General features: G+C 62.6%; 3 protein-coding genes across 4 annotated transcripts; 1 reads left to right on the top strand and 2 right to left on the bottom strand.

The window, feature by feature from the left end:
* Positions 1-492: 492 nt before the first annotated feature.
* On the bottom strand, positions 493-3,851 carry MDP1 (magnesium dependent phosphatase 1). 2 transcript variants are annotated; one of them, XM_032804699.2, is made up of 6 exons: positions 3,673-3,851; positions 2,811-2,871; positions 1,566-1,676; positions 1,390-1,497; positions 838-923; positions 493-625 (listed from the first exon to the last, which is right to left on the bottom strand). In XM_032804699.2, exons 1-6 carry the CDS (start codon positions 3,707-3,709, stop codon positions 546-548), a joined length of 483 nt encoding a protein of 160 aa, XP_032660590.1. In that variant the 5' UTR covers positions 3,710-3,851; the 3' UTR covers positions 493-545. The 2 variants fall into 2 exon arrangements, with proteins under 2 accessions (XP_032660590.1, XP_032660591.1); XM_032804700.2 differs by lacking the exon at positions 1,566-1,676.
* A 971-nt stretch (positions 3,852-4,822) lies between these two features.
* NEDD8 (NEDD8 ubiquitin like modifier) lies at positions 4,823-6,955 on the bottom strand. Its single transcript, XM_032804703.2, has 4 exons — positions 6,845-6,955; positions 6,420-6,467; positions 6,172-6,254; positions 4,823-5,116 (listed from the first exon to the last, which is right to left on the bottom strand). The coding sequence occupies exons 1-4, from the start codon at positions 6,860-6,862 to the stop codon at positions 5,026-5,028; spliced, it is 240 nt and encodes a 79-aa protein (XP_032660594.1). The 5' UTR covers positions 6,863-6,955; the 3' UTR covers positions 4,823-5,025.
* A 1,007-nt stretch (positions 6,956-7,962) lies between these two features.
* Positions 7,963-12,060, top strand: LOC116839051 (GMP reductase 2; the record flags this gene model as incomplete). Its single annotated transcript, XM_075061339.1, has 6 exons — positions 7,963-8,481; positions 8,640-8,759; positions 9,443-9,526; positions 9,887-10,060; positions 10,674-10,755; positions 11,993-12,060. Coding segments are annotated over exons 1-6 (615 nt in total), but the record flags the coding sequence as incomplete, so codon positions are not given.
* Between the last annotated feature and the right edge of the window lie 5 nt (positions 12,061-12,065).

Here is a 12,065-nt window from a genome sequence, read left to right as displayed (position 1 = left end):
CTCTTCTCGGATCACACTACAGCAGTAAGCAGTAGTAGGTTGTTTTCTCTCCCTCTCCCTTTCTCACACACACAGCAGTAGTAGGTTGTTCTCTCTCCCTCTCTCTCTCACACACACAGCAGTAGTAGGTTGTTCTCTCTCCCTCTCTCTCACACACACAGCAGTAGTAGGTTGTTCTCTCTCCCTCTTTCTCTCTCTCACACACACAGCAGTAGTAGATTGTTCTCTCTCCCTCTCCCTCTCTCTCCCACACACACAGCAGTAGTAGGTTGTTCTCTCTCCCTCTCTCCCACACACACAGCAGTAGTAGGTTGTTCTCTCTCCCTCTCTCTCACACACACAGCAGTAGTAGGTTGTTCTCTCTCCCTCTCTCTCCCTCACACACACAGCAGTAGTAGGTTGTTATCGGTTTCTGATCCCACCCCCCCCACCCCATGCCTGCAGTTGTAGTCGGCTGTTATCCCCCCTTGCACACACAGAGGGAGACAGAGGCTCAGTCACTCTGGAGTTTATTCTGCCCTTGGCGGGGGGGTATGGTGGGGGGGTCAGGAGCGAGCGAAGGCCTCCAGCCCCTGGGTGAGGAGCGCCTGGGTCATTCCATCAGGGACCAGGACGCAGGTGACACCTGGGGGGCAGAAGAGAGAGGGGATGACCCCCACCATTCATCCCCCCCTCCTCTCCATTTGCTCCCCTCCCCCCGCAACATCTCAGTCCCTGACCCCTCTCCCCATTCCCTCCGTGGACCCTCTCCCAACATTCACCCATGTGGGGCTGGCAGGGGAGTCCTGCCCAGGAGGGCTGGGCCCTCCCCCAGGGGGGATCTGAGCCCCCCGGTACCTAGCTTGCTGACGTCCCGGATGTTGCGCTCCTCGTCGTCGAAGAACAGCATCTGGGCGAAGGGGACCCCGGTGTCCTGCTGCAGCCTGGAGGGGAGGGGCAGATTCAGGGCTGGCAGTATGGGGGTCAGGGGGCAGTGAGGGTTGGGGCTGGGGGGTTACTTGGGGAAGTGAGCACTCTTCCCCCTAGGCTGGATCTCAGAAGGGGAAGTGGGGTTTAGGGGTGCAGGGGGTACCTGTGGAAGTGGGGGGTTGGGGGTGCCAGGAGTGCAGTGGATAAGTGGGGGGTGGAAAGTTTGTGGGTGCTGGGCTTTGTGGGTACAGTGGGTACCTGTGCAAGTGGGGGTGGGGGTTTGGGGATGCAGTGGGTACCTGTAGAAGTTGGGGTGTCAGGGTTTGGGGGTGCAGTGGGTACCTGTGGAAGTGGGGGCTGGGGATTTGGGGGTGCCGGGGTTCAGGGGTGCAGTGGGTACCTGTGGAAGTGAGGGTGGGGATTTGGGGGTTCAGGGGTACCTGTGGAAGTGGAGGTGAGGATTTGGGGGTTCAGGGGTACCTGTGGAAGTGGGTGCTCTTTCCCCCGGGGTAGATCTCCACACGGCACAGGAAGCGGCGCACGCCGAAGAGCTCCAGCAGCTGGGTGGCGCCACGGATCTCGCCCGTCCTGGGGGGAGTGGGCAGTCAGGGGGGTGGGGTGGTGGAGGGTGTGGGGGGCAGGGGTCAGACACTCACCGGGAGGCGGCTGCCATGGGGACGCCCAGGCCCTGCAGTCGCTCCAGCACAGCCGGCACCTCGGGGTACAGGCGGACGGGGCGGCCGTGGGCATCCAGCACTGAGCCAGCCCTGGGGGCAGACAGGGTTACCCGACTCCTCCAACCCCCTATGGCCCCATATAACCTCCTCTGACTCCCTATAGCCCCTCCCCTCTGACCCCATAGCCCTTTACCCAACCCCCTATAGCCCTCATAAACTCCTCTGACCTCCTATAAGCCCTCCCTGGGCACATATATCCCTCCCTTATAACCCCTAATCCCCTATAGCCCCTTCAACCCCCATAACCTCCACTGACTCACTATAGCTCCTTCCCCAAACCTCTCGGGCCCCTCCAGCTAGGACCCTACCAAATTCAGGGGGTCACGGACTGTGAAGTCCGGTCTCCCCCGTGGAAGCTGGTCTTTCGTGTGCTTTCCCTGTGCAGATTTAATGGGGGGTGGGGGGAACCTTTCTCCCCCCCGGGGGTCCCAACCCTAAAGGGGCTGTGAGGGGTGGGGGCTGCTGGCCTGGAGCGTCGCCACCAGCAGCAGCACAGAAATAAGAATGGCAACAGCGCAACCCACCCCCACTAACTTTGTGACCCCCCCAACAGCCCCCTTTTGGGTCAGGACGCCCCTGCTCACCGCAGGGGACATTTCAGATGTCAGGAGCTCAGATCATGAAACTGACGATTGTTAAAATCCTGACTGTGAAACTGACCACAATGGACCCTAAATTTGGTAGAGCCCTTCCCTATAGCCTCCTTTGATCCCCTATAGCCCCAATCCCCTATAGCCCCTCCCCTGACCCACCCAATAGCCCTCATAGCCTCTCTGATCCCCTATAGCCCCATATCCCCTATAGCCCCTCCCCTGACCCCCTATAGCCACCATGGCCTCCTCTGACCCCCTACAGTCCCATATCCCCTATAGCCCCACCCCTCTGACCCTCTTAGCCCCGCTCCCCTGTAGCCCCCTCTCAACCCCCTATAGCTCCCATAGCCTCCTCTGACCCCCTATAGCCCCATACCCCCTCCGCTCTGACCCCCATAGCCCTGATCCCCTATAGCCCCTCCCCTGACCCCCCATAGCCCTCCCTTATCGCTCCCCACCCCCTATAGCCCCATCCTATAGCGCCTGGCCCCTGCCCCATCTTACCCCTACAGTCCTCCCTCTTAGGCCAACTGCTGTTCCCCCCGTCCCCTCCCCATGTTACCCCTCCCACCTGTCCCGGTGGAAGGGGGGGTCCACGTGGGTGTCGACCCAGAAGGGCCACAGGGTGTAATCTGCAACAAGAAAGGAGAGACGTTACCCCCCCCGGAGACCCCCCAAACCGAGCACTGTGGGGAGACCCCACCCAGCAACCGCCCCTCTAGGGGGTGGCCCCACACTGTCCCCTCGGCATCCCAGCCCAGTCTCTGGGGACACGGAGCTCAGACCCCCACGGCGACCCCCACCCAGCAACCGCCCCTCTAGGGGGTGGCCCCACACTGTCCCCCCAGCATCCCAGCCCAGTCTCTGGGGACACAGAGCCCGGACCCCCCTGGTGACCCCCACCCAGCAACCACCCCGCTGGGGGGTGGCCCCACATTGTCCCCCAAGCATCCCAGCCCAGTCTCTGGGGACACGGAGTCCAGACCCCCCTAGTGACACCCACCCAGCAACCACCCCGCTGGGGGGTGGCCCCACATTGTCCCCCAAGCATCCCAGCCCAGTCTCTGGGGACACGGAGTCCAGACCCCCCTGGTGACCCCCACCCAGCAACCGCCCCCCTGGGGGGTGGCCCCACACTCTCCCCCCCCCGCATCCCAGCCCAGTCTCTGGGGATCCCCACCCAGATCACCCCAAACTCTCCAGTCGCCCCCCTCACTGCCCCAAACTCACCCAGAGCCGGACCCAAACGCAGGACAGTGGGAAGACCCCGCCCCGAAACCTGCGCTCTGCCCCACCCCCAGCATCTCAGCCCGAGTCGGTGGGCAGGTGTGAGCCACACACCTGGGGAAGGTGGGGGGTCTGTCCCAGCACTAAGCTCCAGAGGTCCCGGTTCGATCCCACGGACCCTTGATCCCCCCGTGCCCCAAACTCACCCAGGTCAAACACCACCAGCCCCGGGAGGTGGCACATCGCGCCCCTAACGGGGGGAGGGAACAGGGAGTTTCTGAGCTGGATGGGGCTGGCCCGGCTGATCGCGGGGCTACGCCTGGCTGCGCCCCACGTGTTGGGCCGTAGAGACGCAGGCTAGACAGGCCGCTCTGCAGTTAACCCCGCCCGTGCCGGGACACAGAGCCAAAGAGCCGGTGCAGACCCACACCAGAGTCAGCTGCATCTCAGCGCCGGGTGAGGGGTCCCCGTGTAACCAGCCCCCGCCCCCCCGCGAGCCAGCCGCATCTCAGCGCCGGGTGAGGGGTCCCCGTGTAACCAGCCCCCCCCCACGAGCCAGCCGCATCTCAGCGCCGGGTGAGGGGTCCCCGTGTAACCAGCCCCCGCCCCCCCGCGAGCCAGCCGCATCTCAGCGCCGGGTGAGGGGTCCCCGTGTAACCAGCCCCCCCCCACGAGCCAGCCGCATCTCAGCGCCGGGTGAGGGGTCCCCGTGTAACCAGCCCCCACCCCAGAGCCAGCTGCATCTCAGCACTGGGTGAGGGGTTCCTGTGTAACCAGCTCCCCTGAGCCAGCTGCATGTCAGGGCCAGGCGAGGGGTTCTTGTGTAACCAGCCCTCGCAGCCCACCGCCCCGAGCCAGCTGCATGTCAGGGCCAGGCGAGGGGTTCTTGTGTAACCAGCCCTCGCAGCCCACCGCCCCGAGCCAGCTGCATGTCAGGGCCAGGCGAGGCGTCCCCGCAGGAGTGAGGGAAGCTCCCTAACACAGGAGGCCCTACCTCTCCACACTGTCTCTTCACTGCCAGTCCCTGCCCCCCGCTGACTCCTCCACACCCCCTCCTCCCCATGGCTTGCCCTTACGGGGGTAAAAACTGGGTGGGCCACAGCCTGTGGACCCACTTCATCTGGCACGCTGGGTCCCCAAATAACCAGCCCTTGCGCCCACCCCAGACAGGCCCCCTCTCAGTGGATCTCACTGTATAACCAGCCCCTGCCCCCCCTTGGAGGGGCCACATCTCAGTGCCAGGTCCCCAAATACCTGCACCCATTCCCCACACCAGCAGCTGCATCTCAATGCTGGGCAAAGGGTCCCCCTATAACCACCCCACCCCAGAAGCAGCCGCATCTCCACACTCTGCTACACTGAGACACCTTTATTAACACTCAGTGATCCAAACATACGGAACAAGACACCAACGGGGACCCCCGAGCGCCAGCCCAGCCCCCCACGGACAGCCACCCCCACTGAGAGTCCATGGGGGAGGGGTAAGCAGCCATCCAGACAGTGCTAGCAGAGCAGGGGGTGCGTGTGGGGGGCTCTGTTGCTCCAGCGGGGGGGTCCCATCACCGTAGCTGCCCCCCTCGCAGAGCCAAGACCAGGTGGAGGACAGAGCCGCCCTGGATCTTGTAGTCGGCCGCTGTCTTCTCGTCGTTCCTGTGGGGCAGACGGAGGGAGACAAAGACAGAGGGGGCATGAGCCATGCGGAGCCACCACACAGCTGCCTGCCGTGGCAGTGGGGCCAGGACTCTGGGGGGGGAGGGGGGAGCAGGGTCTAGTGGGGGGCAAGGGAGGAGGCTGGGAGCCAGGACTCCTGGGTTCTACCCCAGGGGAGTGGGGGCAGCCCCCACAGCCCTTTATGCCAGCTGGCGAAGGGCATTCCACCCAACAGCCCCTTGTCAGGTGCCCTGTAACCCCTAGTGACCCAAGAGCCGTGGGATGGTGCAGGCCCCGAACGCACCGGTCCCCATGTGTGCTGCCAATGCACACCCGAGGCAGCGGGCCACCGCCTGGCAGAAAAGGGGATTTTACCAGCCTGAGCATGGACATTCCCGTCCATGCCACGCAATGGTGCCCATCGCCCAGCGGCGACATCCGGCCCAGCGCCCATGGGGATATACACGGCAGAACATTCCCGGGGTACCCAAATGGGGAGAGACCCTCTGCGAGCGCACCCGGGGCATCTCCCTGCCAGGAACTGGCCATGCCAAAGGCTTGATGGCTGGGGAAAGCTGGTCTGTGCCCCTAGAACCAGCTCTGTGCAGGGACCACGGGTGCATCCTCAGGTGGGCCAGCCCCCTCCCAGGGCCTCTGTCTCTGCCAAGAGACTCCACCAGGGGGCCTGGGGGATGGGCAGCACCTGCCAGGGAGGGCCAGATGGGCAGAGCCTGGAGGGGTTGGCGGGGGAGGCAGACAGGCTGGCACAGCACTCAGTTTAAGCACCAGCAAAGCTGCTGCTAACGGAGAAGGCTGGTAGCCAGGACGCCTGGGTTCTGCTCCAAGCTCTGGGAGGGGAGTGGGGTCTAGTGGTTAGAGCACAGGGGATTGGGAGCCAGAATGCCTGGATTCTATCCCATAATGCCTTAGGTAGGGAACGTTCTGCTGGCACTGGGAGCAGGACCTATCCCACAGTGCACCAGGGCATGCTACATTTCAGATATCCCAGAATGCCCCTGGGTTGCAGACACCATCCCACCCCTCTCCCCACTCACATCTGCTTGCCGCTGTAGATGAGACGCTGCTGCTGGGGTGGGATCCCCTCCTTCTCCTCCACGCGCTCCTTTATCCGCTCCACCTGGGGCATGAGTGAGAGAGGTGACAGCTGGGAGAGATCCCCAAGTGACTCCTGGGACAGAGGGGCTGGACCCCAGGAGAGCAGGGAAGGGCTAGAGGGGCGGGTCTGAACGCTGGACCCCGGGAGGATGGGAGGGGGTCTCCCCCAGCGCCTCAGGGCAGGTACCTTGTCTGTGGGCTCAATGTCGATCTCGATCTCCTTCCCGGTCAGCGTCTGGAAGCAGCAGCGGAAGCCCCGGTTAGCAGCAGCTCCCGGCCCCCGCGGCGCAGCCGAGCTGTCCCCGCGCCCCTGCGCCTCTCGCCCGTCGTGCGCCAGAGCAGGGCGGGCCCGGAACCGGCAGCGGCTCCCACAATGCCCTTGGGCACCCACACTCCCGTCATGCACCGGGGCAGCACCTCCTCCCCCGAGACCCCCCCACCCGGCAGCCCCCGGCCCCAAGGCCCGTCCCCTGGGCACCCGCCCTGTGCTCCCGGCATGCACCAGGGCAGCCCTATCCCAGGATGCTCTGGGGCAGCAACTCTTGCTCACTGCCCTGCCCCCCCCCCGGCGCCCCCATCTCCCGGCGGCCCCCGCGGCGGGACCCTGCTCACCTTCACTTTGATCAGCATCGTGGCCCGGCAGCGCCTCACCTCTGACCCGGAACCAGAACCCAGCGCCCAGCCGCTCGGAGGCTTTTACCCAGCAGCCTCCGCGCGCGCGGCCCGCTCCCCGGCGTCACTTCCTCCGCTTTGCACGATGGGAGCCGTGGTCCTCTCAGCACCAGCCCCGGTGCCTCCCATGGGGCAACGCAGAACACAAGGGGGGGGGGCGCGCAGGACGCGCAAAGGCCCATGGGAGCTCCCTTGTCCCGGTGCATGATGGGAGTTGTAGTCCCGGTACAGCTGTTACCCCTTGAGCACCACGGGGGACCGAACTAACTTTCCCGTGAGGCAAAGCGGCTGGGCGGGACTAAGAGCGCGGGAGGGGCAAAGGGCGAGGGGGCGCCTCCCGGTGCATGATGGGAGTTGTAGTCCGCTACGTCCATTCACCCGTTTAGAACGGCAAGGGGCCGGACTGCATTGCCCATGAGGCGCCGCGCGCAGAAAAGGGCTCCCCAGCTGTTGCCCCGACGCCTCACGGGAGATGTAGTCTCGCCGGCCGCCCTCGCCCCTCCCATGAGGCACCGCGCGCGGGGAAGGGGCGGGGCGCTGGGGGAACCTTTGGGTGCGGAGGTGCGAGCGCGCCGTGGAAGTTCATCCTCGATCAGCCCGCGGCGCTGGTAGCCACCGCCGGAAGTGGCGGGGGAGGGGCGCACCGGAAGTGGCCTCCCCACAAAATTAAGCCGGTGTTGCCAGTCTGGGGTCCGCGGGGCGGTCGGGGTGGGGTCAGCGCCCTGGCTCAGCCCCGCGGGGCAAGATGGGCTGGGCCAGGCTGAGACGGCGGTGATGGGGTCAGAGGTTACGATGGGGTCAGAGTGCACGTGGTGGCGAGTAGCGGGGAGGGGGTCACAGTTCGCGCTGCAGGAAGGAGGCGGTGGCGGGGTCAGAGGTCACGGTGGCATTCCAGTGGGGTCAGAGGTCACGGTGGCATTCCAGTGGGGTCAGAGGTCACAGGTGGAAGGCCACAACGTGGAGGCTGCGCCCTGGCCGGGGGTTTCAGTGGTGGCCGAGATGATGCCGGGGGACAGAAATCGTGAACTAGCTGGAGGTCACTGTGGGGCCAGAGGTTCAGGAGGGTCGGGTGTCGAGGCGGAACTGTTGTTAGTGGTGTTGGAAGTCACGGTGGGGTCAGCGGATGAAGTGGGAATAAGGACCCAGAAGTGGGACAGTTAGATGTGACCTCACTCCAGGATCTCTGGCAACTTGTCCTCCAGCACATTTAGCCAGGACCCACAGCGTCCGAGGCCTACGGGGAATAACCTCAGGTGGGGCCATCAGATCTGGGGGCTTGTCTTATTTTTAGCCAGTCACCCTTCTGCCTTTCTCCTTCAGAGCGCCACACCGGATTCATGACAGATGCCTGGTTGCTGAGCCCCACGCCCCAGTCCCAGTAAGGCACTGAGGGCAGGGTGCCAGGGCTGGAGTGGAGTCCGTGGGGGCCTCTGGGATTGTGGAGGAGTCTCCCCAGCCTATCCTGAGCCACAGTCTCTGCCTCCCCCACCATGCCGCACATTGATAATAACATCAAGCTGGATTTCAAGGATGTCTTGCTGAGACCCAAGCGCAGCACCCTGAAATCCCGGAGCGAGGTGAGTGCCCCAGCCTGGCTCTTGCTTCCCTAGGAGTCCCCAGGCCTGCCTGGTGGGAGACCCACAGCCTATCCCTGAGTGTCTGGGGGCAGATATGGTGCACCCTAGGGATCCTCCTCTGGGAGCCTGGCTAGCATCTCTCTCCCTCTCTGGCATAGGTGGATCTCCTCCGATCATTCACTTTCCGCAACTCGCACCAGACGTATAGTGGTATCCCCATCATTGCTGCCAACATGGACACCGTGGGCACCTTCGAGATGGCCAAAGTCCTGTGCAAGGTACATGGACCAAGGATCCCCCCGCTGTCTCCTGTAGCAGCAACATCACTGATTCCCCAGCTGATCAGCAATGGAGAGCCACACCCCCATGTGTTCTTCTTCCCAGCCAATCAGCATTGGGGATTCCCCTCCCCTACCCACCCCCAGGTCATACACCATATGCTTAACTGCCCTAGCCATTCAGCATCAGGGATCTCCCTATAGCACTGTAGCAGCTTTATAAGCCATGTGATCGACTTCTCAGCCAATCAGCATTAGGGATTCCCTCCCCTCAGGGCTGCATGGTCATTGAAATATACTTGATTAATTGCTTAGCCAATCAGCCCCCTCCAGCCCCCTGCTGAAGAAGCATTGCAAACTGCCTGATTAAGTGCACAGCCAGTAAACAATCACGATCTCCCCTGGAATCTTCCACTATAGGAAGGGGAGTTCATGACTATCATTTTGGGCTGTTCCGTTATAGCAGGGAGAAGAATTTTCTTTCCTCTTTCCATTATATCATCTTGGTGGGTTATTCCATTACATGGGGGGGAGAGAGGGGGAAAGGATATCTCTGTTCCTGTGGGCAATTCCATTATGGAGGGGAATCTTTTTTCTTGGTGGATCATTCCATTATGATGGGGTGTCAGGGTAAGGGTGTCCCTCTGCTCAGTGTCACAACCCATATCCTCCTTTTCCCTCAGTTCTCACTCTTCACTGCGATCCACAAGCACTACAAGCTGGAGGAGTGGAAGGAGTTAGCTGCCCAGGAACCCGATTGCCTGCAGGTGCATGAGGTGGAGGGGTGTCAGCCCCACCCTCCACGCCTCCAACTACCTCCAGGGGAATGAACCCCGATGCTGTCCTGGGAGTCATCCTAGCCCTGGCTTCCCCCCAACTGCCCTAGGGGGGGTCTCCTGCCGTACAGGGAGCCATCCTCACCCCCCCTTCCTCCTTATTGCCTCAGGAAGATGTTCTCCCCCCAGAAAACAATCTCACTACCCCACTGCCCCAGAGATTCCCCTGCCCCACAGACCATTCCACTCTCCCCATATTGCCCCAAGGAGCCATCCCAGCTCCCTCCTCCCCAGATCCTACCTCTGGAGGTCTCCGTCTCGGAGTGTCCTAACACCAGTGTCTCTCCCCAGCACGTGGCGGCCAGTTCAGGCACCAGCCCCTCAGACTTCGAGCAGTTGGAGAAGATCCTGGAGGCCCTACCCCAGGTGCGCTACATCTGCCTGGATGTGGCCAACGGCTACTCGGAGCACTTTGTCCAGTTCCTGCGGGACGTGCGGAAGCGCTTCCCCAACCACACCATCATGGTACGCACCGCCCCACCCCCGTCAGTCATACAGTCATGGTACATACTGTCCCCACACCCGCCAGTCATAATCATGGAATGTACCACCCAACCCCTGCCAGTCATACAATCATGGAATGTACAGCTCAACCTCCGCTAGTACCACCATCATGGTATGTACCGTCTTCTCCCCTGCCACTCATACAATCGTGGTACGTACCGCCCCATCCCCGTCAGTCATACCGTGATAGTATGTACCAGCCAATCTGGCAGAACCACCATCATGGTACCGTCCCGCCCTCTCCCCCGTGAATTGCATCATTTTGGTACATACCGCCACATCCTCTGCAGTCACAACATAGTGGTACGTACTGCCCCCAGCTGGTACCACCCTCATGGTATGTACCCCTTGTCAATCACACCACTGTCCCCACCCCCGACCATACCACCATCAAGGTACATATCATGATGCGATTGACCGGCGGGGGGGGGGCATGAACTCCCCCCTCCATCATCAACCCCTCACACCCCACCCCTGACATGTACTGCCTTCCCCACATACCCCATGTTGGTATGTTCCACTGCCCCCACCCTGGGGCGTGTGGGGGCTTGAAGGCTCCCCGCTCTCCCCACAGGCTGGGAACGTGGTGACGGGGGAGATGGTGGAGGAGCTGATCCTCTCTGGCGCTGACATCATCAAAGTGGGCATCGGACCAGGTGACTGGACTGGGGGCGGGGCTAAAATCTGGTGGACTGGACTATCTCAGCGTGATTGGGGGGGCACATACTCCCAGGGAGACTGGACCGTTTCAGCATGATCCAGAGGGCCTGGACCATCTCGGTGTGATTGCGGGGGATAGACACACCCCTGGGGGCTGGAGAATCTCAGCATGATGGAGGGGGTGGGGGAGACAGGGTCCTGCACCCTCCACTTCCTGCAACTCACCGAGTCCCAGCCAGTCAGTAACACAGGTTTATTCGACGGCAGGAACACGGCGTAAAACAGAGCTCGTAGGTACCGACAACAGGACCCCCCTCAGTCAGGCCTCTGTTGGGGGGCAGGGAGCTTGGACCCCGGCCTCAGACCTCCCTCCGTTTCCCCAGCCAGCTCCAAACTGAGATCCCCTCCAGCCGTCTCACCCAGCCCCACCCCCATTGTCCAGTTTCCCAGCAGAAGGTGTCACCTGGCCCCATCCTGCTGGCTCAGGTATCATCCCTCAAGTGAAGTCACGTCCTGATATCCCATCACACAGGGTGACCAGATGTCCCGATTTTGGGTCTTTTTCTTAGATAGGCTCCTATTACCCCCCACCCTCTGCCCCAATTTTTCACACTTGCTGTCTGGTCACCCGACACTATGCAGACAGTGCCAGCAAAACTCCCCCGCTATATCCCCAGGTCAATCCGCCCCACTCCCTCCTCTGTCACAGATACACACACCCCAGTGGGTGGGGGCCTGGGCCATCTCAGTGTAATGGGGGGGGTACACACACCCCAGGGGGCTGGACCATGTCACCAGGATGGGAGGGTACACACACCCCGGGGGGCTGGACCATGTCAGCAGGATGGGAGGGTACACGCACTCTGGGGGGCTGGACCATGTCAGCAGGATGTGGGGGGTACACACACCCTGGGGGGCTGGACCATGTCAGCAGGATGTGGGGGGTACACACACCCTGGGGGGCTGGACCATGTCAGCAGGATGTGGGGGGTACACACACCCCGGGGGGCTGGACCATGTCACCAGGATGGGAGGGTACACACACTCTGGGGGGCTGGACCATGTCAGCAGGATGGGAGGGTACACACACCCTGGGGGGCTGGACCATGTCAGCAGGATGGGAGGGTACACACACCCCGGGGGGCTGGACCATCTCAACAGGATGGGGGATCCCCATTAGTGGGGTGCTCTTGCCCGCTGGCAGGCACTGATGCCCGTCCCTGCCGTGTCAAGGTTCGGTCTGTACCACTCGGAAGAAGACAGGGGTGGGGTACCCCCAGCTGAGTGCGGTCCTGGAATGCGCCGA

Source organism: Chelonoidis abingdonii, unplaced genomic scaffold (genome assembly GCF_003597395.2).
Source record: "Chelonoidis abingdonii isolate Lonesome George unplaced genomic scaffold, CheloAbing_2.0 scaffold0020, whole genome shotgun sequence".
Classification (NCBI taxonomy): domain Eukaryota; kingdom Metazoa; phylum Chordata; order Testudines; family Testudinidae; genus Chelonoidis; species Chelonoidis abingdonii.
Note: the sequence above shows the minus strand (reverse complement) of the source record. Positions and strands in the feature narration are given on the sequence as shown.

Excerpts from the sequence above, each read along its gene's own strand:
- MDP1 (XM_032804699.2), bottom strand. The coding sequence starts at position 3,709 with ATGTGCCACCTCCCGGGGCTGGTGGTGTTTGACCTGG. Across the intron at positions 2,872-3,672 it reads GCTGGTGGTGTTTGACCTGG|ATTACACCCTGTGGCCCTTC; the intron begins GTGAGTTTGGGG and ends TTCTTGTTGCAG. Across the intron at positions 626-837 it reads CCGGGACGTCAGCAAGCTAG|GTGTCACCTGCGTCCTGGTC; the intron begins GTACCGGGGGGC and ends TCTGCCCCCCAG.
- NEDD8 (XM_032804703.2), bottom strand. Across the intron at positions 6,255-6,419 it reads ACATTGAGCCCACAGACAAG|GTGGAGCGGATAAAGGAGCG; the intron begins GTACCTGCCCTG and ends CTCATGCCCCAG. Across the intron at positions 5,117-6,171 it reads ATCTACAGCGGCAAGCAGAT|GAACGACGAGAAGACAGCGG; the intron begins GTGAGTGGGGAG and ends TCTGCCCCACAG.